Source organism: Camarhynchus parvulus, chromosome 3 (assembly GCF_901933205.1).
Source record: "Camarhynchus parvulus chromosome 3, STF_HiC, whole genome shotgun sequence".
NCBI lineage: Eukaryota > Metazoa > Chordata > Aves > Passeriformes > Thraupidae > Camarhynchus > Camarhynchus parvulus.
In genome coordinates, this window is record NC_044573.1 from 30114011 (window position 1) to 30141591 (window position 27581).

Consider the following 27581-nt stretch of genomic DNA (forward strand, 5'->3'; position numbering starts at 1 on the left):
GATGTGTGGTGTGAACTTAGTCTTGTGAAATATCTGGAGGGCTGTTTGCATGTATGGACACACTGGGAGAGAGGCGCCCTGGCTGCATCTGCTGTGCTGGGGAGAAAGGTGGTACTCAAGGAGTTAAAGCAATTGCCAGCAATTTTCCTTCTCTGGTGGTAATTGTTCTTCAAGAGACTTTACAGACACTTCTCCATCTATGTGCACTTGGAAGTAGCTGTTCTGCAGAACAGTTCAGCAGCCACATTTCCCATGCTGAAGAAATTTGAAGCTGGTATGTATTTTTGCAGAGCCACTGAGCTGGTGGCACTTGATGCATAGGACTGGAAGCTGCTGGTGCTGCAGGGCTTGAATTCTGCACAGCCTCAGGAGTGAAATTTCTCTACACCTCTAAGCTAGTGACTGGAGACCAGAACTTTGGGTGTATGGGAGTGGGACCCTGTGGGTTTACAGCTTTCTTTCAGCTCTGTCCTAGGTCTCTGAGCATATCTCACCTGGTTGCTGTCTACCCCAGGCAGCAGTTCCTGTGTAAATGTTGTGGGGTCAGAGCTGTGCTGCTTTAGATGTGTTTGGTATTTCTCACTGCATTGAAAGTTTCTGCGGTGCTCAAGAGTTCTGGTTACCCAAAATCAGCCTTAAATTGAATGGTTATCACCAGACACAGGAAAAACTTGGCAGTGTCTTGGAGACGGATGATTTTAGGCTTAATTAATGGAGAGCATTCTGTCCCCACATGCATCTGTCTCTGCTTCCTCATCCTTCCTATTGGTATCAGCTTAGGTTTGTTTTAAATTATTTTTTTAAGTGTTGCACAGAGCAGTAAAACCCACATCAGATTGCTGAGGATATTAATCCTTCACACTTCTCTGGCACATTACATTTCATCCGATAACAGAGATTTGCTTTACAAACATTAATTACAAAGCTTCATAACCCCCCTGTGAGGAAGGTAATAACCACAATAAGACTTAGCATTTATATGATTTTTACGTCTTCAAAAATTGTATAAACACTGAGCCTTAAAGTACCCTGCATTACATGGTAGTGCAATTATTCAAATAACATGTGGTGAGACAAAGATGCACCAAAAAGGAGAGAACCTGCTTGCCCAGGGTCACACATCAAGGAAATTACTAAGTACTCACAGATTATTCTTGGTTTTGGGGTTTCTTTCTCTCTGTCTTCCTTGCTGTCATGGCTGAGCAGGGATATATGGAGGTGGTAGAGGGTGAAGACCATAATCTGAAGACCATTAGGTCCATAGAAGTGGGCAAAAATACAGGATGCCATGTGGAGTTGGGATAGTTTGAGATCAATGGGGTCCTGAAGAACTCACATCAGTGCTTGATGGTGACTGCTGGTTTGGAACTATGCTGCTGCAAATGAAATCCTTTGAAGGGCATTGAGCAGCTCCCCAGCTACCTTGGATGACTTCGTGCCTCCTCTGTGGCAGGCATTAACACAGAAAGCACATAGCTGATAACAGCCTGTTGTTCCCCACATGTTTTAGGATATGATCAAACAGGGAGAGAAGTCTGGAGGCATGGTGGTTGTAAAGCATGACAACAAGCCACAAAAATGGCTCATTTTTGGGTGTTCAGCAGCATGGGTGCTTGTTGGCCTGTGGAAGGAGCAGAAGTCCTGGTTGTAGCCTCTGCAGGAGCAAAACATGACTTGTTTTTTTCTGTCCCAGTCAGTTTCCTAAGTTTGTCCAGGCTAACTTCTGTCCCTCCAGATGAGGATTAGCAAAAGTGATTTGCAAGACTCAAAAAGATTCTTGGTCGTTTCCCCAAAATTTATACCAAGACAACTTTCATCACATTGGGCTTCGAAGTGCCCCAAGACAGGTGTGCTGCCCATCTCAGTGAAACCAGCAGGTGGTGCCTTGGTGGTTGGTGACATGTCTTGTGGGACAAACTCTGGGATTTAGCTTCACAGTCCCTGTCAGCCTTCATTCTGGTGGTCTGCTGGAGAGGTATGCTCCTCTGGGGCATAACCAGATCCTCCGTGGAAAATTGGAGTTGACTGATGCTGGGGCCAAAACTAGAGTTTAGAAAGTAAACCAATACTTTGCCTGATGGGCAGCACCCAAAAAAGGATTTGCTCATCTAGGGGATGGAAATTCCAGTAAATTCATATTTTCAGAAGCTGTGCATCCTTCCCTCTGCAGACATTTAGTCTTTTAAATGGGAAGCCCACTCCCTAGTTTTATGTTCATTTGTCACAGGGTGTTCTGCAGAGGGCTGGATTGGTTGAGGTCTTCTAAGAAAGGAGGCTGGTTGCAAGACTTTGTTCTGTGTGTGGATTTGCTTTTCTCCTGTCCCCTTCAGAGACCAAGGGACCATTTTGTTCTCCAAGGGATGGGCTGCTCTGTGTCCACATGCAGCTGAAGGACCAGGAGTGTTTTAAATAAAGTGAAATTTCTTACTAATATCAAGAGAACATCAAATGGAGCTGAAGATAAGTGATTTCAAAATATACTGAGGTCTTAGCCTGCCCTTGGCCTCGCCTAAGTAGGCCAAAGCTTTTTCCCTTGCAGAAGAGAGCTTGAGAACAAAAGTCTTTAAAGAGCTTTCCTCTTCAGAGATGCTTCAGCTTTGAGGCTGGTGCCTGTCAGCATTTTAGTCTCTCATAGCTTTATTTCCTTCGTGTCAAAGATCATCTTACTTCCTTTGCAGAGCTGTCAGCCAGACCCTGGCTGCTTTGATACGGCTGCATTAGTCCCTGAGTCCCCTGTTGAACAAGCTGCTTGACAATGTTTGCACAAATGCATGATCTTGGGTAGAGAATTAATCCCTGTTCTTACCCCCTGTGCAGTCAGCCAGCTGAGAAATTATTTTAAACGCTATCCCATGTGGATTAGTGCTTTCCCAATTTCCTCTGCAAGTCGCTGGTGTTTCAGACGATCTTTTGACTCTGCACAAATGCCGAGTAATAAATTCATAACCTTGCTTTGTGAAACTTTTGCTCTTAAGTTCATTGCTGTTGGTCTCTCACTGGGGAACAGCCAAGCCTTCATCAGCCTGCCTCACTTCTCCTTCCCTGCGTTTCAGTTGTAATCAGATTTTTTTTTTTGCAAAACTCTTTGCTAATGTGTTTTCATTTTTTCTTTTTTCCCCCTCTTCTTCCCCCAGTCTGATTGTCTGAGTTGCTGCAGCTGTTTGTCAGAATGAACTCCATCAATATAGCCAGGATGTGGCATTGCTAGAGTTACCCTTATTTTGCAGGGTTTGGGGGATGCTCCTGAGGCCAACATCTGGCACTTGTGGTTGAGGAGACCTCTTTATAGCCGCAACCCAAAGTTCATTCCATTTGAGATGAACTTCCAGTAATGTGTTAGTTAATCACAGTAGTTCCAGTTAATTAATCACATGGATACCCAGGATGTGGCCCCATCTCTCTGGGAATAGCTGCAGGTGGAAGGGAGACTACTGTTATGATCCCACTTGTCACATGAAAATAGTGCTATGATACACCAAAATAATGTTAACTTCTGATTATTAAAAGATGCCTCTGCCCAAATTAAGTTGCAAACGAGACTATATGCCAAAGTCAATAGTACAGATTTTATTTAACAGTAAATGTGAGGTATGGAGAGAAATAGGAAGGGGCGAGGGGAGGGGAGGGTGTTAGAGAGAGATAGACACACTGTAGTCACCACCACATGAATTCCTGCTGGTCTTTTCTGTGGTGGGAGTCCCCAGGTTCCGGATGTACCACTGCTATGCAGTCCAGGTCACAGATATACAAGAGATGTATGTGCCACTCCCCCAACTTGGGACGGCATGTCTGTAAGCAGCTGCTTCCTTTTCTCACAGTTTGCCATGATGGGAATTTTTGTCTGGATAGGCTACCCAGATCCACCTTATGAGGCCTGGCACCTTCCTGTGTTGTCATCTGCACTTTCACCCCAGTATGCATGGTGGAATTTTGTCCTTTGTGACAATTCGAAACCTTTCACATCCATGCAGGCCTGAAATTAACACTCTCCTGTTTCCCACCTTAGCCAGTTGTGGTGGTTTATCCTCAGGAAACTTCCTTCTTTGACAGTGTTCTGAGACTGCATTCTTTGAGTCCTGACAACTACACAGGGCCAGAAGTGGCGGCTCAGAACTGAAGAGGCTGCAAGTGAACTTGTGTTTTATCACCTCTGAAAACGCCCGGAAATGCCACTTGTCCACTGGGCATTTCCTCCCTTATCACCTCCTAAGCCTCCTGAGCAACAATAAATGGAAAATTGGGGTAAGGAGTGACTGCCCAGGAGAGGCAGTGAGCCAGATGTGCTGCACAGCTGGACAGGAGCGAGATGGATAGTCTATTAAAGGGAAACAATGCAAACTGTTGTTAAGGTGTCGAGAGTATTTCAGTGAGGAGCTGCATGCGGTGGATGTGGAGTGACGGAAAATGCTCCCTGTGCAGAGCCTTACAGAGCCAAGGGGTGGCTCCCCATGTTCTGCCAAAGCAATGGGCAGGGGGATAACCAGAGTCCAAGAGGGCTGTGAAAGACCTTCTTCTAGATTTTGTGTGCCAGGGGAGATAAAGTAGCAGCTCCTGCAGCTGAATTTCACCACCTTAAAGCCAGTCCTAAAAGCATAGTGGGCTGGGTCTCAGATGTGCCCAGCTGCCCTCTCCTGTGTGCAGGGGGGATGCTGGGTGTGAACAAGGCTCTGTGTGTTGCACACTCCTGTCACTTCTGGACAGAAGGACCAGTGCTCTGCCCTCTCCCGTGATCCTGAAGTCCTTGAGTGCCTTTGCATGTGAGGACACCCTTTGACATGATGTCCTGCCTGGCAGCTTCAGAACAGCGACTCAGTGTTTTGTGGAAATGCCCCTAGCAGATCTGGTAGTAAGGATAAACTCAATTTTGCACATAAACTGGGAATTTGATGTTTTTGTTATGTCTGAAAAACACAGCTTTCCCTCTACAGATTTGCAATGTGTAGTCCTCTGTCAAAGAATGAATTTGCACAGAATTTGCAAGTCAATATATTAATTGACTTGAATTAAGATTAATTTTTTAAAGCATCCTCAGTAAGGAATTTAGTGTTTGTCAGTCTGTTTCTTTGTCTGGAATTAATAATGTAATAACACAGGCTCTTCAAACATGGCATGTAATTAGAATTCATTGAAATATTATGTCTAGGCTAAATTTGAAGAAAATAGGTTGTAATTAAACTAAGTTATTAACAGTTTCTATATCTAATTATTGTGACTATGTGGTTCTCCTCTGGGTTAGGTGGGAAATCATTATCCCAAACTCAAACCAATTGAGGACTTCAAGTGAGCGCTAATTCAGAGAGGAGGTATGCACAGTTAAAACATTCCAAATAATAACAAGTCTTTTCAGTGATGGTGATTCACACCAGCAACATTATGACTAAGATGTATTACTGCCATCAGCTCCAGCTGAGATGGAGCTGAGGTTTAAAGATACCATGTATTTTCCTTCTTATTCTGAACCTTTGGCATAATGAGCAGAAGAGAAATGAGTGCTCCTTTACCCTGCTATATTTGGGATTTTTTTTTTTTACCAGAGTAATATTCAATTAATTTTCTGAATAAGCTATTCCTGCCCCAGGGAAAAATTGCATGATTTCTGTGCTGTTTGTAGCTCTTCAAATGGCTTTGTGCAGTGCTACCTTTTAGCTCTGTTTTCACCTGGATACAGGTCTTGCAATGATGTATCAGAAGGGTTCTGCATCCACATTTGCAACATTTCACATGGGTTCTGGCACTTCTTATGGGGAAGGATTTTCATTCTGCCCTCTGCCCCTTCTTCCGCTCCCCTCAGTCTTTACTGGGAGAAGAGGAGAAGGCAGAGAAAGCAAAGAGTTGACAGAGATAAATATGCCCTATGAATCAAAGCTTCTGGAAATGGTTCTGTGTGTTAGTTACCTTCCTGGTGAGAGTAGGCGACTTGTACAAAATTTCTGTTGAACTATTCTTTTCCATCCCTAGAAAAGTGCCAGGGAACTTGGACAAGAGTATTTTAAATGGTGTCTATCTAGCACTCCTTTGTTGCCTATTTTGTTGCAGCTAATTAAAAGAGAAAAGCCTTTTAATATTTAAGCACCATTAACTTGGCTGAATTATTAAATGTCAATTTGCATTATGTGCATAAAAGGATCAATAAACAAAGAGAATAAAGCAATGGAGGTGGCTGGGGCTAGAGAGATGTCAGCTCCTCTTATCGGAACCAGAGGGAATTGCTCGCCTGTCTGCCAGTGTGTGGTTGTAAATTACTGGTTCTCCAGAGGGAAAGTACCAGGGACTTTCTAGGACTGCTCACCAAAGACACTGCAGGGACATAAAGGATGCTGTCGAGATAAAGCATTACTTGGCTTGATTTCCAGGAGTGTCACTCAGCCTCCTTTGCCTCGGTTCTGTTGACAATTTGCTGGCATTTGCTTTTGATGCTCTCTCCCTTCCTTTCGGATGGAGCTTGGCCTTTGCATTGTAGAGTGGAATTAGGTATGGATTGATCCCTGGCTGTGCTTTAGGCTCCTGCCCAAGGATGGCAGAGGGCAATAGCAGCCCTTCCCCACTTAACAGCACTGCCTGGGGGATAAAAGCTTCCCTGTTTTGTGAGGGCCTGCACTGGAACTCATTCAAGCACAAAGGCTTCTCCCTAGTGAGGGGCTGTGTCACAAGCAGCCTCCATGCATCATCAGCAGCCTTTCCAATCCTTGATCTTGCTGGGAGCAGATGGGTACCCAGCAGAGGGGTGCCAAGTCTCTGTGGTGCCCGTGGTCCTGGGCATCTCTGCCAGTGAGTGGCTGTGCTGGGGTTGGGGCCATGGCTGCCTCTCCTGTCCCACCAGCTGGCTTGGAGCTGAGAGCTGATCTTGTGCTTTGATCCCCTGTGAGGTGACTTTGCTGCAGGGGACCTGGGGTGTATGTGGGATGGGCACCACTGTTCCTAGAGCTTTGGAGGGAGACAAGTGCCTGCTGCCCACCATTTTTCAGTAGTAAAATTGGGCTTTAGGCAGTGGAATTAAGGGGGTAGTGTTTGTACTTACATCTCTTTCTATGTTTTGTTCTAAAATGGCTTTCAGTGGAATTTTATTCCAGTGGCTTTTTCTTGTGCCTCTTGCCACTCTCTCCTGCTCTCATTCCCCTGTTCCCCCCTCCTGCCCTCTGTTTCACAGTTGAAATGGCCTTTTGCTTTCTGTGGAAGATGGGGATAGCAGTAGGTAAACATGGACATTTGTTGAATCTTTCCTCTCCTGTGTGAAGGGAATGTTTGCACTGCCGTCATGGCATGATTGCCCTCACATCCCCAGCTCTCTCTGAGCTGTGTGGATGGGGCCCTGGAAGCAGTGGAGCAGTGACAGGTGAGGATTTAGCATTGATTCAGTGCTTGAGTATTTACCCAGCTTCACAGCCGGGCTCTGTGATCTGCACAGAGCTCTGTGCCTCTGCAGAAACTCTCCTGGCAGTGGTGGATCTGCTTTGGTCACGTACTTAGGGAGGTCCTTGGGAGAGTTGGGGCACCAGGTAGTCAGTGCCTTGCTTTGCTGCCCCATCTCTGCCCCTCTCTGGGGTGAGCAGCCCTGAGCATACATCATCCCCTTTGGCTCTCCACGTAGAGAGACGTTCTCTCCTCTGAGAGCTCTTCTCTGCCAGTCCTCCTCCTGCCCACCAGCCTCCAGTTTCCACCTCAGCACTGAAGAATTTGCACTTTAGGGTTCAGCATGTTGAACAGCATCAGCTGGTGTTGCGTGGTAATGCTCCTATTATGCCATTTCTGGTAGTGTACTTTGGTTGCATACTGGTTTGGTATTTCTTCTATTTCTTCTGTTACATTTTTTTAGTATACCTGGAGATTGAATTTGTTTCTGTTCCTGTGTTTCCAGAGTGGGTTTTAGGATGTGGGTGTGATTCTGGTGGAGTTGTCACCAGCAAAGTCTGGAGCATTCTCCCTGTGTCCTGCTAGCTGGGGAATGCAGTTTGAAGCCACTACCTCTGCTTTGCCTTATTTTTCATGATTCAGGAACAACAGCTGTCATGTGATTTTTTTTCTGGTTTTGATATGAAAAGAATCCTGTAGTTATTCATTGATTGGAGTTCATGCACCTTTGCTTCTAATCTAGTTGACAGATGATTAGCAAATTGACTTTTTTCCCCCTGTTTTGAAGGGCTGTCTGTGTTGTGCTCTCCTTTTATGTCTTATGTCAAATGATCCAGCCATGAAACAACCGATGAGTTTCAAAGTACTCTGGTTTAAAGATCTGTGCACATGGACCTCTTTGTTGAAGAGTTTTGTTGTACCAAAGGGGTTCAAAATATAAAAAGGGAGAAAAAGCAGAAGAAGCAGCACCAGTGGTGCTTCAGAAATGAGCTGATCTTGAATTCAGGGGAGAGAGCCCTTGGGACCATTCAAACAAAGCCCATTTGCCTGCACAAGTTATTAGCAGCAGATGGTGGGGACATCATCTGTTGGACTTTGCTACCAGTGCTGGCAAGCTGCAGCCTGGCTCTGAAAGGCATTTTTCCTGTCTGAGTGGCGATATGCAGCTTCAGTGGCTCCTGCATGCTGTGACAGAGAGGCAGAAAAGGGGGAGCAGAAGTGTGAGTTGCACCTCCATCTGAGCTAGCCTTGGCTCTCTGGTGAGGCAGCTACTTGGAGGCCCCTGGGGGTGAGTGCAGTGAAAGCTAAAACCAAAGGCCAGAGGGTCTGCATTCCTTCTGGATGCCTGTAGCTGTTCATTGCCCATCAGAGGGTGGTGGGTACATGGAGCAGCTGGAGATTGGCTCAGGGGACTGGAGACCTGGTGTGAGTTCACATAAAGGAGACAAATAATCAAACCTACCAAGGAGCCTGGTGCTCACCTGTCCTGCAGTACTCACGTCTTCCTGCAGCACAGGGGTCAGATAAACAAGTGTCTGTGCTACCCATGTCCAGTTGAGTTCCTCTCTTTGTAGCCCTTTTATCTCTGACTGGACTGTTTCAGTTTTGGGTATTTTACCAACTGACAAGTCGTTCTGTTAGTGGTCTACATCTTCTAGATTAGAGGATTTATCCCCCAGGACACTTGCCTGATTTGTATTTTCACCTAAAATGAATGCTCAGGAGATTTAAGTGGCAACCAGAGAAGAAATGTGCACTATTTTGAGAAATCAGCTTGGCAGCATCACCTCACCCAGTGTGGCTCTGTGGCTCATTGAGTTTTGCACCAGGATTTAGAGATACACGTCAGGCTCTGTAGCTGGCACAGCAGGAAGTGGGTTGGGAGAGATGATAAAGCTCTTTTAGGGCCATTATGAGACAGGCATGCTTTTTTCATTTCCCAACCAAAGCTGGAATCTTCCAGGACAGTGTTGCTGAGGTGCAGGCTCTGACTGCCGCTGTATCTGGAGCCCCTAAAGATTTGAAGACAAGCTACTTCATATTGCTGGCATTGAATTGTCTGCAGCAATTCCACTCAGACATAAGAGTTAGGCAGCAATGTACAGCTTATGCCACAATAATGCTCTGTGTCTGTCACCTTTGTCACTTGATTCTTATCAAACAACGTTGCTGATCAATTTTGCTCTTCTACTTAGCACTCTCGCATTTAGGTGGACCTGTATTTTGGAATATAAGGAAAATAAAAATGTTTTGGGAACATCTAAGAAAGCTAGTGAGCTGCTGCAGGCAGTGGAGTTGGGGATTGAGGTGATCAGTGATGATCTGGTAACTGATACTTTAGTAAAGCACATAATCCTGTTTAAGGTTGAACAATGGTCTCAGGAGCAGGTGTTGCAGTCGATGGGGGGTATACCTGCTATTCATGACATCTCACATGATTTTGTAGCTGGCATTTTTCTAAAATAAACAAAATTATAGACATGCTTCAAGGAAGTGACATTGATTAAGCAAAAAGTTATTTTAAGGCTGTGGAAATCATCTGGATGAGCTTTACAAAAAGAAACTTGGTTTCTGGAGATGCAATCAGACAGAGATGTAAAGACACAGTCTTGGTCTCGTCCAAGTGAAAAAAATCCCATGCTATTTCAAGTAGCCAAATTTCGTGCTCTGTGATTACTTTCCACATTTCTGTCATTTCTCTGTGCAGTTCTCATTGAAAATTTTATTTTTTTCTTCTTGCTCAAGAGTTGTGTGGGGTTAGACAGGGTTCTTTGCCTATCTTGTGAATGGATGTGGGTTTTTTGTGGGTGAATTTATGTTTGTTTTTTTTTTTTATCATGATCAGTGTACAAACACCAAAGGAGTCAGTCACATTTTACTACTGAAATATGATGTGTTTCCTGTGGTGGGTTTAGGCTGGGTGTACAGTAAGCAGATTTTTCTTCTTTTTTTGAGCATATGTGGTTTGGGCTGCAGTGAAAACACCGGGCTGTGAGAGCCAAGGAGCCTCAGTGGAGATCTGCCTATTGGGGGTGTACCCCTTAGTGTCAGTAGGCAGGGAGGGCTTCCTGATGTCTTTTGGTTTAGGACAGTCCTGTGGTAGCACAGAGCTGCCCAGGCAGCACATGACATTGGAAGAGTCAACAGGAAGAGCTTGGACGAGACAGAAGTCCAAGGAGTGGGAAGAGACCCAGGACTGTGGATGTGCTGATCCTCTGCTATCCCTGGGCCTTCTGCAGTGCCTCTCTCTGTGCTTGGGACCAGCCTGGTCTTGTGTTAAAAGCTGGAGTTTAAGCAGACTGAACTGTACAAAGCTTCCCATGGGGAAAGTTCCCTGCAGGGACTGGGCTCCCTTTGCATTTCACTGGGCAAAGAGGCTGTGAGAAGCTGGGGTGAGGAGAATGAGGCCCCTGAGGAAGTGCCAGGGAATGTGTTTGGAAGGTGGTGGTGGCGCTTGGTTTGCAAAGTGGTCTCCCCTGGGCAGGCTGCACAAAGGCATCCAACGCCTGAGCTCAATTACACCCACCCACTGCCACCTCCTCTCCCTCTGCGCTTGTGCTGGTCCTAACTGCTGACTGATGGGTTTGGCTGGTTTTTCTTCAGCCATTAATACAATATTGATCCACAGCCCTGCTGACAGTGTTAATGGACACTGATTGTGTATTATTATTTCCATAATTGTCCTCAAGCTGGAGTGAATTCTCCTTTTCGAATGGCCCATCGATATCATGCCCTGCATTGTGGGCTGGATCTGGCCTGGTTAATTTGTTTCGTCTAAAGTTTCAGCAAAGCCTGTGGTCTTCATCCCTAGTGGAGCAATCAATGAGACCAGCAAAGCAGTGCTGGGGCACACATCAAGGCAGTTTCCATCCCCTCCCAGAGCAGGGTGTTTGGTTTGGCCATCAGGATGCTGCCCCTGCAGACCCTTTCCATTGTATGAGACCTTCCTTGCTGCTGCCAAGTGTGGCCAGCTCATCTCTTCCCTTTATGTGTGTGCTGCCTTTCCTTTGTGCTCTGCTGCGGGGACACGACCCCTCCCTCGTAGCTCTCCGTGTCTGTGTGCCCCTGCTCTCCAGGCAGATCTGGGCATTGCTGGACAGAAGGGATAAAACACTGTCTCCAGGGGCCTGAGCTGCCCCTTGGGTGCTGTGCTGTGTGTGGTGTGTAGCTAACAGTGCTGCAGGGCAGTTCCTGGAGAGGCAGTCACTGACAGTGTCTCTCAGCAAGAAATTCCACATGTGGATTTCCTTAGTGAAATGCTTATTCAACCCCACCGTGGTCTATAAACACTGTGCGTTTTCCCATTTCTGGGAACTCCCTTCAAGATGCTTCTGTTACATGCCACTGGCTCAGGCTGGAAAAGGTGAGGAAAGGAAACAGACAGACTCTTGAGAGGGTTAAGCTGCAGATTAGCAGCTGATGCCCTCCTGTTTTCAGTGTAACTAAGCAGTGTGAGGCCAGGGAGCTTGGGAGAGGGAATGGAAAGGACCTTGGCTTCTTTGCCTAGGCTATGTGCAGAAGAGGCTGAGTGATATCTGCACCAGATGCATGGCAGATCATTTCTTGCCTTGCAAAGCAGGGTGGTAGATTCAGGCTGAGGAAGAGGAAGGCTCTAGGTGCAGCTTCCCTCTCTCCCACCCTGGAGAAGGATGGGTGGATTCAGTGCCCCTGTGCATTCAGCTGCAGGTATTGGCCCAGCAGCTTTGCAGACCAATGCTCTCCATCCTTGAGGCAGTCAGCAGGACGTGCAGATGGCAGGGGTAGTGGTGGGACAGAGTCAGGCATGGTGGCTGCTGTTGGAGCGCTGGGAAGGCAGCAGAGAAGTGCAGTAGGTGCTGTGCTGAAAAACAGGGGAGCAGCAGCCCCTGTGGGTGCTGACAGTGACTGAGGGAGTGTCAGTGCAGTATCTGTCACTCACCATCCTCTCTGTGAAGGAGCTCTCATCGTTGTCATTTTACTGATGATATCTGAGGTTCAATAGGATGGATGGCTAGACCTGTAAACGAAATACAGATGACTCAGTCCTCTCCAAAAGACCATTTCTCTCTCCTTTTCTACATTTTCATGATATTAGCAACCTCTAAGCACCAAGAGTCTCATAAAAATTCAAGGTTATGGTAATAATAACATTGTACAGTACACTGCACTGGGAATAAAGTTATTTTATCCACTTCAATTTCCTTTTGTTTTAATGTGTAAATATATCAAATGAAAGCATAGTAGGAAATCTAGATGCAGAGGCCAAATGCATTACAGGCCAGCCATTTTCTGAACAAGGACCTAATGCTGCATGTTCCTAGTCTGGTTTTTTTTTCCCCTTCTAAAGCATCTGACACTCAATATGTGGCTGGCCTAGTTTCTCTGGAGGACTTTGTATTGAGAGCCTTCTCTAAGTTGATCTCTTACCTGAAGGTTGAATAAAAGTGATGACACCTCTGTCCCACAAAATTTCTGGGAACAATCTGTCCCTTCTTCCCCCATAGAGGCCATCAGAGGTCTTCCTTGGACCTCTGCTTTGGGGTTGGCTGGCCTGAGGTCAGGGATTCTGCCCCAGAGGGACTCAACAGGGGAAGTTGTCTCTGTTCAAGAGTTGAGAATGGCTGCGGTTACTCCTTCATCTCCAGCCTTTCTTTGCCTTCCTAAGGGCCTTCTATGTGGAAGTGTTTCTCTGACAGGCATGGGCCTGCCATCCTGTTATGCTGGCAGTGTGCAAGCTGTCTGCGTGCAGGAATCCTCCAGGAGACGTGGGATGATGTCAAACAATAATGTATTCTTTCTGTTCAAGCACATTGAAAGTGCGATTAATCCTTGCATTCTCTCTGCCCATCTGTAATACAGCATGAGGTGATTTTCCCAGCCTTTATGTGCTGTGCAGGCTGAGCTTGGAACAGAGACCTTACTGAGTCCCATCTTGATGCAGTCCCCAAAGAGCTGGGTTCGTTCATTGCTCAGCCCTCACCTACTAATGTCAAGTTATAACCAAACCAGAGGCAGTGTCTCAGGCTCCTGTGCCATCTACCTGAGTGCTTTTCTTTCCAAGACAACCCCAAGCTTTCTGAGTTCCCTTTTGAGAGATCTGGGTTCACATGGTGTTTAAGATATGACAAAATGGTGGTTGTTCTGCTGAGGACTTGGTGCTGTTATTGCCAGAGAAATGTTGCAGCTGAAGCAGTGGAGGTTCCCTTGAAGTGATGTCCCTTTCCAATGATTTAGCTGAAAGGTGTTAGGGATGGTGACACAAGAAGTTCAGACACCTGCTAACAAAGCCAGATGTGTATAGCCTTGCTTGTCAGCTTCATTACAGCTCAGTGTATCCAGGGAGAATTTGGGAGAAGAGGACAAAATGATGACCCAGGGCTTATCCCCAGGGCTGTTGTTTCATTGCAGTCTAGTGCCTTACAAGGATTAGTTTAAATAATGTTCCTCTCAAACTCAGGGATATGCCAGCAAATCACACCAAGGTATATTGGCACAGAATAGTTGCACAAAAGCCTTCTAATCCTGTTCCACTCTACCTAATGATGTTGTTGTGGAAGTTCCCCATGTGGAAGTGCCTCTGGACAAGTGGTAGAAAAGGGTTACACAAAACAGTGAAATAATGGAAGTGGAATAGACAAAGGGAAGAGTCAAAGTTGCAATGCTTACTTTGTATACCATATGGGGTACAGTAGAGCAACTTCAGAGCAACATTTAACTGGGAGCTAGAGCTGCAGATAAATATTCTGATCGTCCATGGGCTGTCTGGAAATTAGTTTTTACAGCAAAGTCATGTTTGCAAAGGGAGAATAGAGCCACCAGCTGGCAAATGCAGCCCAGAGACTGACAAGAGGGTTTACCAGAGCTTTGCTGATTCAGGATGCCAGGACCCTGCTGAAATGCAGGCAGCATGGTTTGGGGATTGGGGGAATGTGGCACAGGATGGGAAGGGACAGGGTCTCACTTTTAATCAGCAGGGATCAATCAGCACCACATGTGTGTCAGCCCTGTAAGGAGTGCTCTGCAGTACAATGGCACTAAAGGTGTTATGGCAGATCTGCAGAAAACTGATCTTAAACAAGGCTGAAGCAGCACAAGAGGCTGTCATTTGGGTTAAGGTGCATTAGCAAAGGTTATGTAGGCTTCTGAATGCCTCCCCTGTGACTGTTGGCTTGAGAAGCATTCATGATGTCTTTTCCTGATAAACCCCTATTTTAATTAATGTATTTACATATCTGCATGTATGTCCACACGTTTGTGTGTAAGCACATATACAGGTTTGTGCTTTTTCCTGAGTTCAACAAGACTCTCTGCCATCCAGGCAGGGGAAGGTCACTCATCTTCTCAGCTGTATCAGTGAAGTTTTAACAGTCAGTTTTGGCATTCCATGATGCCTGAGCTGTGGAGAAGACAGTAGAGGCTGAGGGATTTGTTCATGTTTGTGCCATCATATTATTTAAATAGACGTGTTGCTTCTCTTTGTCAACAAATTGGAGAGTAATAATATTTTTTTTTAAAGTGCCACCATGCTGGAAAGACAGAAGAGATGGAAAATGAGAGATGAGCTTGCTGTATGTGCAGTGCTGTCGTCTGGATGTTGGGTGGCCATGGCAGGCAGTAAAGCCCCAGCAGCAAGGGCAGTTTCCCACTAGCCCTGTGTCCACTTCTGTGTCCCTGCAGCTGGGTCAGTGCATTGTGGTGACCAATGGCAAAGATCTTCTCCACTGCCTGAGCCCAGCCTGTCCCTGCTGTCTGTACTGCTGGTGGATTAAACCAGCAAAAACCTGAGCACTTCTCTTGCCCAGGTGGTTTGGTCCAGAGCATTTTGGTCATGCCAAGGGATAAAAATAATTTTTGAAAAGGCAGTCTTTGAAGCTCAACTAACCTTCAGGAGAAAGTGGGTGCTTGATTCAGCTTTAACAGATTGTGCAAAATTTATTTTTGCTTAGGAAGGCTCTCTAAGGCTCATTGCTTTAAACCCTTTGATCATCTCCTCTGTGGTTTGTTCATTTTTGTTGTATTCCACTAATGGGAGCTAGAACTGCGACTCCAGAGTCACCTGAAAGCATTCTTGCGAGCTGGGTAAGTATCCCAGGGGACTGTCAGTAAGACACCAGCTCTTAGACATGTTTGTGGGTTTCTCTGTATCTTGAAGTGCAACTGGAGTTTCCCCCTCGAACAAGCGCAGGTGTGTGGCTGGGCTGTGCACTCACCTTCAGTGCAGCTCAGCCACTTCTCTGATCACACAAACGCTTTGGAGTAGGGAGCCAAAGGCTGTTTGCACAGAATTTCAGAGCTGAGGATTTTTTCTTTATAAAATCCTGTTCTACTAGAGCTCATCTCTTTCTGCTTCTCATCAGGGCTGTTGTGGGATATAGGTGCTGTTTGGGGTCATTGGGCATTTTATAACTTTGTTTTGGGAACTTTCTGTCTGTGTACTTTTCCACTGCACTGGTCTTCACCCATTTTCCTGACTGGACTGGCAGTAATTGGTCTCCATTAGCAGCCATAGGTGGAGAAATCTCTACAGATTATGGGGTCCTCTGGTCCTGCAGAGGCTGTTTCCTCTGGCTCAGGGCTGAGACAGGCTGCTATTTAATATAGGAAAGACTTGTTTTTCCTGCAGTGTTTGCTATGCCTGTTCTAGGGATATGTGCTAATAGCTGTACAGAGCTTCAGGGCCCTTTCTTACTCTGCTCAGTAGTTATCCCAGCCCCCTGCAAGGTAAATCATAGTAATCAGGCTTATTTTAGACAGGCATGGAGCAGTTGTGATTTGACCAGGTCCCTGCTATAGCTGCTTGCACATACTCCTTTCTGGGAGAGACGACAGCAGGAAATTTTTAGTCCTCAACCTATGCAGGAGGGTGCACCCCAAAAAAGTGCCATATTCTGCTTTTCAGTGTCTAGAGCTGCTCATCCCTACAGAACCAATGGTTTTAAAATAGTAGTTGATATCAGTCACTCAGGAAATGGGGAAAATTGCTTAATAATATATCTCCTAAGAGCTCCATGATTCATTCCCAGAACTGCCTGGCTCTTCCTCTCTGTGGCTTATGAAGTGGGGGAAGCCACCCTGGGCAGTGGGCATCAGTAGATGGGCTACTGCTTGTTTCCATCTTTACCTCTTCTTTCCTTTCTACAGCTCCTGCTCAGGCCCAAATCATCCATGCTGGGCAAGCATGCGTGGTGAAGGAAGACAACATCAGTGAACGCGTTTACACAATTAGGGAGGGGGACACGCTGGTCCTGCAGTGCCTGGTCACAGGACACCCCCGGCCACAGGTGAGCCTTCAGTCTTGCCTGTCACACATGCTCCCTCATGGTACTTGTTTGTAGTCTCCACAGAGAGGAGAACTGTGGGCAGTGGGGTGTCCAACTTTCTCCTACACGTTGGACTTGGGTAGGAGTGCACCATTTTGCAAGCACTTAGCTCGTTAAGCTGTGAAGCATTTAAGCTTGCTTTCATGGGAAACAGTCCACAAAGCTTTGCAGAAGCCTACAAAGATCTCCTACTTGTCTTCAGTATGTGAAGTCCCTCCAAAAACCTAAAGTCCAAACTGAAATCTCAAATCTTTAACCCTCTTACTACAAAGTAGGAACATCCTGGAAGACACTTCCCATATGTGCTTACCTTAGGAGTTGGTCCTTCATGGTCCATCCATTTCTCAGCTTCTCTGGATGTACAGCCCAGGGGATGCTGCTTGGGGGAGTTGGGGAAGTTGTTGGTAGTGCACCTCACTGAGCCCCACACAGAACCTGCTGTTCATTGCTTTGTGGCCACCAAGCAGAGGCAGAGCCAGACCTGCAGCACTGGACACATCCGTGCTGTGGTCAGACACAGTCCACTGGGGAGGTTCAAAGCTGAGCTTGGCTAATGGTTGCAGTCCTTACTTGGGTGTGCCAGAGGTTTGCACAGCCTCAGGGCCGTGCAGCCACCTCAGCACCCTTCATATACTACAGCTGGGCAGTTCAGTGTTGGTGTGGAGGTGTCCATAGAGGTGCTGGCCTAGAGCATGGGTCTGCCAGCTCTGGGACAGAGCGTGCTAGGAGTGGCAGCTGGTGCACACTGCGAGGCTGGATGTGCCAGAATACCCTCAGGGGAGCCACGTGTGATTTGTGCCTTGGTCCTGTTCCTCAGTCCTGCCAGAGACACTCGTGGCAAGAAGCCATGCATCCTCTTATGCCAGTTAATGCCTCTGTGGGCCTGCTTGTGAGGAGCTACTTGGCAAAGAGGTGATGACAAAGGCAAGGATTTGAAATGGTTTTTCCATCAAAATATCCTGGAAAAAATAAAAAGAAATTTACCTGAGCCAAGTCAGCAAAAACAACCAGCCTAGGCTTGTGACAGTGATGGACAAATGATACCTGTGTGCATTAGAAATGAGGAATTTGGTAGCAGTGTCCCTGCCTAAGGTTGTTGGATGCATGGAAAGGTCCTGGCATGTTGTAGGGATTTGAGCCTGAGTATCTAGAGAGATTTCTGGAGCAGACCCTGTTGCAGACAGCATGATAGTGAGCCACACTCTGGCTTGTCATTGCCAGACCTGCACAGAGGATGCCAGAGCCTAGAACCAGGCATGACCAGGGAGACTGGAACCTGCACACATATAAGATGTGGCATGCATCCTCTTTCTGCCCTCCCTCCTAATGGATTGATTTCTTCCCTAGCTAAGCTCTTATCCTAACCTCTGTTTAATCTTCTCTTTCCCTTTCTATCAACCAGCCATTAAAGCATGAAAATGTGGCCAAAATACTAAAATGAGTTTGTGATTGAGAAGATTAAAGAGCTGGCTGAAGTGTCCTTCAAAGCAGGAGACTCCAAGAGTCTTGGGGCCCTCAGACAATTTCACAAGCCTACAAATGCTGAATAAATCCATGGTCAATAGCTCCAAAAATCTGCTCAGCCTGGTACTCTGGGATGGGATGTAGACACTTCTGCTCTTACTAGGGCATCAGCACCAATCAGGTGATGGCAGTGAGCTTTAGTCAAAGTCTGGAAGAGTGGCCAAGGTATTTGGTCTGTCTTACCTGTGGCCAATGCTGAGTGAAAGTCTCTCTTCTTTCTGCTGGCTGATCTTGCTGGATCTCAGTTCCAGAGTCTAAATTGTCCCAGAGTAGGACGCCAGCAGTCAGCAGCCTTTAGAAAGGAGGTTGCAGATATAGAAAACCAATGGGCTGAAAAAAGCTGTCTCTTTCATTGTGTGGAGTGCACAAAACAAGGAGGAAGCTTGTACTGCTACTGTGAGGGCTATACCTCATTCCAGGCAAAAGAGAAACCCTTCAGTCTTCGAGATTGCTGTCTTCTTGCCACCATTCACCATGAACTATCATGCAGCTCTGTTGCCCCTTCAAGCCAGGATCTTGAGACATGTAACATAAGGACAAACAAATAAAAAGGTGGCTTGAAATCTGAAGGGATTTTTTTTTTCATTTTTTTCTGTATCTTTAAAAACAAAATCTTGTGTGCTGCGAAAGGATGACTTAGAAAAATAAAATACACAGGGGTTCCCAGTGGGAAAGGGGAAATAGTCAGAGAGCAACTGCCTTTTCTCACTCATGGAAAAGCAAAAAGTAGAAATAGCCTTGCTGTCCAGAAAAAGATGAGTATGGACTGCAGTAAAAGCTCTGTAGCTGTGAGCTGATGTCTGCTGTAGTGTCGTGGCCTACCAGCCACATGGGGTCTCAAGGCTGAACACTAAAAGTCCTGTGCTGTGCAAATGGTGGCATAAAACTGAGCAAGCTGCTGGGTTTGCAGGATCAGAGCAGGAGTGGCAAACGTGCAATGTGTGTCTGGGTGAATTGAGGGAGTTCCCCGGGACACTTGGACATGGGGATTGGCAGTGGACCAGAATCAGTGGCTGGGCTACTGCAACATACTGAGATCAGCAGTTGAGCTTTGGCAAGTCTGGCAGTGCTGTAGGACCTCTTTATGGAAGTAGCTAGGGAAGAGGAGGAAGAGCAACAAAGGGAGCTCTGCTGAATCTTGGGATGTCTGTTTTGTGTCCCTGATTTCCTTTCTCTTGTTCTTCCCACGCAGGTGAGGTGGACCAAAACGGCTGGCAGCGCGTCGGACAAATTCCAAGAGACGTCAGTGCTTAACGAGACCCTTCGGATTGAGAAGATCCAAAGGCTGCAGGGGGGCCGCTATTACTGTAAAGCAGAAAATGGGGTTGGGGTCCCTGCCATCAAGTCCATTCGAGTAGATGTGCAGTGTAAGTCGTTTAGCGGCAACCCAGACCTTCCCACAGTTCTACTGCGTGTCTCTGCCTCGCTGCGGGGCCAGCAGGGAGCTGCATTGCCCTAGGACCACATGCACCTGATTCAGGAGCAGAGGGACTGCCATGCTCTCCCCAGTGTTGTTTTTTTTTGCCTAGGAGATTAGATCCATCCCTGCAGAATACAGCTCTGCTGTCCTTGTGCTTCATTCTTACCTGGGTGTTGTGATGTCTGTCACTGACAGGGTTCCCTAGCAAGTGTCAGGGATGTAGCATTGGGCATGGCTTCTGCTTTCTTTGTCTTCCCTTTGAAGCTGACAGAGTTTGAAGCAAGCAATGTTTCTTGAAGTTGGAAGTGCCCCGCATGTTGGGGGCATTCCTGAAACCAGTGTCCTGTGCCCAGCATTGCTTCTTCTGTAGCATGCTGGAAACGGAGCTGAAAACTCTGGAATGCAGCTGAGGAGGCTGAGCTGTGATAGGGTGAATGTGAAGGTGACTCAACGTTGCCCTGGTTGCTCATAGTGCCCATAATGTGAAGGTGACAACATTTCTCTGGCTGGTATCCATCTTTCTTGAGTTCTGGAGCTGCTGCTAGTGGTTTTTCACCTTGGGCTTCAGGTTTTGAGGGTTTCTCTTACTGTTTGTTTCTTGGACTTAGTGTTTATTCTTGGGTTGCTGTGATCAAAAGGGAGGGAAACTAAACTTACTCTGTAAGGCCCAAATGGGAGAAATCCAAGACTTAATGTCTAGGCAACTTGTTTTGCTCTCTTGGAGAAGGTTATCGTTACATTGTCCTTGACTATCCACTATTCCAATTTTCTCCAGCCCAACTAACGCCAAATCCCTCTCCTCACTCATATTATTTGAGAAGGCAGGAAGGTGATGCTAAAAAGTTGTGAAGTATCATTAAGCAGCTGAATGTGTCCCCAGACCTGTCGTGAGCTGTTCTACATTCCTTCTAGATGTTCTCCTTCCTTCTGAGCTGAGGGGCACTGTGGTTGTCTGTCAGTGGAACAACCTCCGATCTTCAAAATCCCAGTACACGCCTGGAGTCTGGGCAGACCTTTTCTCTGACAGCAACTGCTGCCTGACTGCTTCCTTTTAGTCCTGCTGTCCAGCCCAGCTGTGATGTGACTCTCACAAAATGTGCCACAGACTTGGGCATCCTTAGCTTTTGGTAGGTTCATGGTTCACTGTCATACTCTATGGCTGGGAGTAGCTCCCATCTGTTCCTTCCTTGCCCTACCCTTTATTGGAGTACTGTAATGTGGGCACTATCCTGTCTAGGCTGTGGAAATGGATTGCTTCAACAGCAGCTACTCTGGATAGGATGAGTTTGTTTTTTCACTGGCATTACATCACTTTGTTTAGAGAAGTTCTGGCAGCCACCCCAGATCTGCTTGGCTTCTCTGCCCATTTCTTCTCCTCCACATAGCGGAGGTGTATGATAACTCTCCATTGAAAAGGATACTTGGTTTTGTCCAGGCTTAGTGTGACACCTTGCCAGGGCCTGCATCTCTAGGAACAGGACTGTGCCATGAATCTCTTCATGCCCTGAGGGTGCTCCTGTGGTGTAGGCTGGAGCTAGAGTGATGTAGCATCCCGTGGTCCCTCATGCAGCTCCGACCTGTAGAACTGTGGGGCTAATGCGGTGGCCAAGGGCTTTCTCATACTAACATCTACTCTGCAGATGGACTTGGTACTGCACCTCTGTTCTGCTCACTTGGTTTTTGGGGAGGAGAGACTTTTTTCTGCTAGTATTTGCAGTAGGTACAAGGGAACACATGGGAAAAGCCACGGTTTTTGTTGAACGCTCACCCGGGCAACCCTCAGCTGAATGAACCAGAATTTGAAAACAAACCCCTTCTTTTCCTGCATCCCATTTTGTAGTTAGAGGTAAGTAATCACTCTCATGTGTACCTTGGTGTCCTTGACAGCTGCTGCTAGTCCTCAGTCATACTTTTAGTGTTTGGCAGTGGGGTTGCGCAGAGAGCACCGTTGGTGCCAAGAGGATATTAAACTGGGAACACTAACCCATGTAGCATAATATTCCTCTGCCCCAAGTGGGCATCAGTGAGGCTTAAAAGTGTTGGCTGGATGCTGGCAGAGAGGCATCTGCTCTTCTGTGTATTTCCATGTGGGAGAGAGAGAAGGTAAGGAAAAGAAAAGAATGAATGTTTACAAGCTTTTATTGTGCATGAAACGTCCCATGTGATCATCTCCATGAACAGCCTTGGGCCAAATTTATCATTAGAGCAGCTCACTGACATCAGTGGCATTACTCGTATATCAAGGACATATACATTGTTGAAGGTCTTATTTCAGCTTTTCTCAGGAGGGCTAGACCTAGAGCTGACTTCTACAAAAGAGGGCTGAAGAATTCAAAGGAGGAAAGTTTTAGCAACCAAAAAGAAGGTGTTGTTTTCTGTGTGGGGAGTAGCTGGGAGCCAGGAGACTGGAATGGTGAGCTGCTTCTTCAGTTAGTAAAGCAAGTGTTTTACCTGCTGAGAAACAGTCACAGAAGGATGGCAGCTACAGAGTCACTGATGTGAAGTTTGAACAAATAAAGTAAGGTTAAAGACAAGGAAGGAGGAAAAGAGGAGAAGTTGTGCTCAAGCTCCTGGTCCAAAAGAATTTGATGTTCAGTCATCCTGTGGCCACATGAAGACAGCACTGTATGGAGAGGAGGCTTTTTTTTCCATCTGCATATGTTTTTCTTCAGCCGTGGGTGTTTTTTGGTTGGTGGAGCTTTTTTTCTGGGATATATTTTGTGTCTTGTCATTATTCCATTAATGGCTCTACTCATATCTCTGCACTATGGTCAAGCAGACAAATTTCAGGTCGCATAACAATTGCTGTCTGCTGAGCATACTGCTCATTAAAAGATGCAAACCCACAAGTTGACACTTGTGATTCAGCAGAGAGCATACGTTGTTTGGATGACATGTTAGCAGAAACTCATCCCTACTTCCCTCTTCTTTTCTGGAAGTCAGATCTCCAAACTTACAAATCTGTAAAATAAAATATTGTGAAAATTAGGGGGCATGGGAGGGCAGGAGGTGATGAGCCTGTTAAACTTGTGCAGAGGATCGTGCTGGCAGCACAAGAGGATACTCGGTACAAGTGCCTCAGTTTCCTTGCAGCTGACAATGGCGTCATAATGCTCCTGAAAATATAGAATTGCTTCTACTTGAGCTCAAAAGGTGCCTTATAGACACACTTACAGACACAGGGACTGATTCCCATTTTAGAGGGCCATTTCTTGTCAAAAGGGATATTTACATTTAACCTCAGTCTCAAAGTGCTTTTGTGAGGAGAAAGATCCACTGCCTCTGAAGTGTCCCCCATGCTATCTTGATGTTCAAACATTGATACCTGCTGCAACTTCTGAGAAAATCATCCCTTTTTAGCAGGTGGGCAACTGTAAGGGGACAGTATGCTCTGTGTGGATGGAGAAAATCCTCTTCATGCAGGGCTATTGCTTCTGTCCTTGCAAGTGTAGCCACTGATAACCATTGATTCAGTCATGGTGGCTGTGTGTCTGGTGCAGGTACAATAAGGGAATTGAAAGCAGCATCTTCTGTAAGGAAAGAGAACAAAAGAATCTGATCAGTTTAGGGAGAGGTAATAGTGTTGCAGTGACTAGAAGTTGCCAAAGGACAGTTGATACAGACTTTGAAGAAAATACACGGAGGATATTTAATAGGAAGAGAGAGAAATGATGCATGCCTATTACAGTGTTTAGCATCACATATTACTGTGATTCCTCACAAGATTTGCTCTGTCTAGATGACTTTCCAACTCAGCTCCTTGATCTTGTCCTGATCTTTTACTTTCATTCCTTGTCTTGAAGGTTTGTCATGTCATTTGTATGGGCATCTCACAGCCCTGGTCTTAGCCCCATAATTTCGGGAGAGATTTGGGAGCTAGAAGATGGAGAAATTATGATGGAACAGAGCTTCCTGGGATCCTCTCACTGAAGTAGATAGTAGTGATTTTCTGTAGGGGGGGTACCATTGAGGAATATGAGGCAGCCCACTGCTCTGAGACACATGTGGCAGGCAGGTGGTTTTTTCTGTGGACTGCATGGGCTCTGCAAACCAGAGACTGCTTTCTATTCCCTGAAGGTTTGTGTGGTGAGTGGGAGAATTCTGGCTTCTCCTGTGTGTTCCCTTTATATATCGGTTGTACTACCTGCCCTCAGGTAGTAAAACTGCTCTTAAATCAGCAGTTGTCATCAGCCAGATGTGTGGGACCTTCCCCTCTCCTCAGTGGTACTGGAGCACCATCTGCTCTGCGGGCTGTGCACACAGACCAAGCTTTGCTAACAGCAGCTGTGACCCTCCTTACCTCCCTTGCAGATCTAGATGAGCCTGTTCTCACTGTTCACCAGACCATCAGTGATGTACGGGGCAGCTTCTACCAGGAGAAGACCGTCTTCCTCCGCTGCACGGTCAACTCCAACCCGCCAGCTCGCTTCATCTGGAAACGGGGAGCTGAGACACTGTCTCACAGTCAGGACAATGGGGTGGACATCTACGAGCCCCTTTACACACAGGTGAAAATAAGCAAACCTCTGCCAGCTTGTGTTGAGTGTCTTGCTGATGCAGGGCACTGTGGTGGGTGGTGTGTCCTTCCCTGCATGGATTATGATGCTGGGGAGAAGGTGCAGGCTGCCTCCAGAAGGGCAGGTACACCTTCCTTCTGCATGCAAATTCCCAGGGTACAAGAGGAGCAGAGCAGTAGGAGGGAGTGTGGCCTAGGAGGACCTTTCCCTTTTTATCACTGTCCTTGAGAGCAGTGACACAGTTCCACTACTGAGGTTATGCAGCTGTTGGATGGCTGAAACTAAAATCCAAAAAATCCCAAGACTGGATTTCCTCTATCTCCCATCACTAATTTTTTTTTTCTTTATTGAATGCCCAGGCTCCATATATCAGGGAAGGGCTTCCTGTTTAGCAGTGTGAGCAAATGGCAGGCATTGCTGTGGGATCCATGAGTTTTTCTAATGGCCACAAGTAATGGGGAGCCCAATGCCTGGGCACTTCCTGACTTTTCCTGGGATAAGTGTCCATGTCTTTTCTCCTTCTCCTACCTGCCTGTGTTGGACTTAGCCTGCACAGCCAGGTTTCCCCTGCAAACAGCACTTTCTTCACAGTAATTAGTCAGCCAATGCAATGGGAGATGGAAGGGAACTTTTCTTTTGCCAGGGCACTCTGGGCACGGTACCCTGAGCTAAGCTCAGGAGCTGAATGTACTTTAGGCACTAATCAGCCCCAGTACTTCCAGCAAGGCTGCTAGGGAGCACATGGCAGGGATGAGTGAGAAGGGAGGGCTGAAAGGGCAGCTCTCCAGGGCTCCTGTTTCATCCCAAGCACCTTCCTGCATTCCCAAAGCCAGGCCCAGAGCACATTCTGGCTGAGTTTGATTTCTGAGCAATGCTGCAGGCAGCCTTTAAGTTAATATAGTCATGTTCATATTTTATTGAAACACGCCATCTCTGTAGGTCGTGGAAATGGGCATCCAAATGGAAATATTCAGGGGGATGAGGAGGGAGGGGAGAGCTGCAGGTTAGTGGCAGATTTGCAGAAACACTGTAGGTCAGAGTTGCTGTTTGGCCCTGAAGACAGCTTTGTCTGTGTGCTGTGTGGCTCCCAACTAGGACATCCCTGGCCTTGGAGGAAGCCACCATGGGCTCTTCCAGTTTTCACTAGGGTCTGTGTAATTAACAGGAGATGTTGCCTAAGGAGAGGATATCTTAGGACTTGGGATATTTTCTCTAGCTAAATAAGGCATCTGGCAGAAATTCACCATGTTGCAGCATTAATGTTTAAATGGCCCAGCGTGCTGCAGCTTCTGTCAGGCAATGCTCCTGACATGATGGGTCATTCCCAGCCCTGAAGGAGGGTGCTGGGACTGCTGTGCTCAGACAGGCATGCCCTTGAGGTTCCCTCCTTAACATCAGCACAAGCCTGTAAGTTTGGATTGGTAAGAGTTGAAGTTAACCAAAACACACCTCTGCAGCGCTGTTGGAAGGGGAAAATCTGGCTGGAATGTTTAACAAAGTACCCCCTTCACTGGAGTTTGCAGTGTTGTCTTAAAGATGAGCCTCTATCAGTGTCATGTTTGAATAGGCTTTTACATTAAAAACGAAGTGAAGATTTCACTGTTTAAGCTTTTTAAAACTTACTTACATTCAGGGCTTATACCCATATACCTAAATTCACTAATCAATAAACAGGAGAGACATATGACCCTGTAAGTATGTAGATGACATGCATATTGTAAATGCCATCATTTGTGTGGCATAGCAACAATTCTCAGGGGACAGGACTCTCTTGGGTTACTGGTGCCCTAGGTTTTTTCATTCTAATTTACTCACTCCACATCCTTGTTCTCTGCATATTAGCATTCCTGAGCTCATTGTCCAGTCCCTTGAGGTTGTCCTCTGGAGGATTTGTCATGCTGACACCTCTTCAGACTTGCAGGAATGGTTTCTCCAAAAGAGATTTAGACAAACTCAAGGAGAACAGCAGCAAGAAGCTGTCAGCAGAAGACATACGAGTTGCAGGGTGTGCAGACCATAGGATGATTCTCAGAGCTTTCTGCATTCCATAAATAAAAGTCTACAGAACACGTCTGTCGTTAATGTAACAACTTGATTCTGTTTCTATAACAAGCCAGTAACTAATGGAGTGCAGGCAGTGATTTTATTTGTTACCTTAGAATGAGAAAAGGCTATCAAACTCTCTGCAGTCACTCTGGATTTACATCAGCATAAATGAGATTAGAATCTGGAGAAGAGGCATCAGAAAGTTTTGGAAGTTCTTTGAGTATTTCTCTGGTTTTTCTGTTCCTCCTGTACTGCAGATTTCTAGAGCATAACTGTTGAACTTGCCATATTTAGGCCAGTATCAGTGCCTCAGTCTGCTCTGATTTACTTTGATATGGCAATGTTGAGTCCCCAGTGACTTCCTTTGGGTTCCTACTGACATATCGGAGTTAGATCTCAGGGTCAGTTCTGGGATGGTTAAGGTTTGTCGTGTTCTACAAGATGTTTCTGGCAGTAATTAATGAGAAATGATGCTCAGACCTGTTTGGCAGTGCTGTCAGGTCATGTCAGTCGGTTGCTGGGTGTTTTGTGAAACCCTGGAGGTGAAATGACCACTGCAAACATTTTGTGTCTCCTTTATATAGAGCTGGGGGGGGCTTGAAATCTGCACAGTTCCCTAAGGTTTTCATGGGAGCTGCTGGTAATCTGTAAACTTTGGGACAGGATATGGGCTTGGAATGATGATCTGTGCTTTGGACACCTGTGTCTTTTCTTGCCCCTATTTTTCCCAAATCCTAGGGTGAAACCAAAGTCCTGAAGCTGAAGAACCTTCGACCTCAGGATTATGCCAGCTACACGTGCCAGGTGTCTGTCCGCAATGTCTGCAGTATTCCTGACAAATCCATCACCTTCCAGCTCACAAACACCACAGGTGAGAGGGGACAGGAAGGGTCCCTGCAGCCCTCTGACCCTTCATCTCCTCAACAGCCATTACTCCTCCAGGAGGATAACACAGCACTCTGTCCAGGGCCTGCAGCACCCCGACCTCATTGACATGGCTGCTGGAATTACAGATCCTTCACATGGAAGTCCTGTGGCCAGGGCTGCTCCAGTTTCTTGTAGTACTGCATGTGGCCAGGCCTGCCATGAGATCATTAAAACAGACTACGTGTAGGTGTTGAGGCACTATGTAGCTTCTAATTCATACACTGTTTTATTTATTTATAATTCTAAGTTATTTTAAAAATAGATTTGATACAGCCTAGAGTGGGGCAGTGCTGCAGGAGTTCTTACAAATAATTCATCTATGTGTGACTCCAGCCTGGTTTGCCAGGCTGTGCTCTAGGCACCTCCCAGGTAACGAGCTCTGCTGGTGCCAGTGTTTGTGGAAAGCATACATCTCCAGTGCCTTCCCAATAAATGCATTTTACACTCATATTTGTACTGGCAGTGCTTGAGGGGACCTCCAGTTGTGAGCAGATTCAC

General features: G+C 46.4%; 1 protein-coding gene across 4 annotated transcripts in view; it reads left to right on the plus strand.

Moving 5' to 3' along the window:
• The window catches only part of MDGA1 (MAM domain containing glycosylphosphatidylinositol anchor 1), a 141918-nt gene that overhangs the window by 30721 nt on the left and 83616 nt on the right, over positions 1–27581 (plus strand). For all 4 annotated transcript variants that reach the window (XM_030945713.1, XM_030945715.1, XM_030945711.1 and 1 more), the window contains 4 exons: positions 16471–16610; positions 19366–19540; positions 23905–24101; positions 26895–27027. In XM_030945713.1, coding sequence (XP_030801573.1) covers positions 16471–16610; positions 19366–19540; positions 23905–24101; positions 26895–27027 — 645 coding nt within the window. The remainder of the gene's footprint in view (positions 1–16470; positions 16611–19365; positions 19541–23904; positions 24102–26894; positions 27028–27581) is intronic.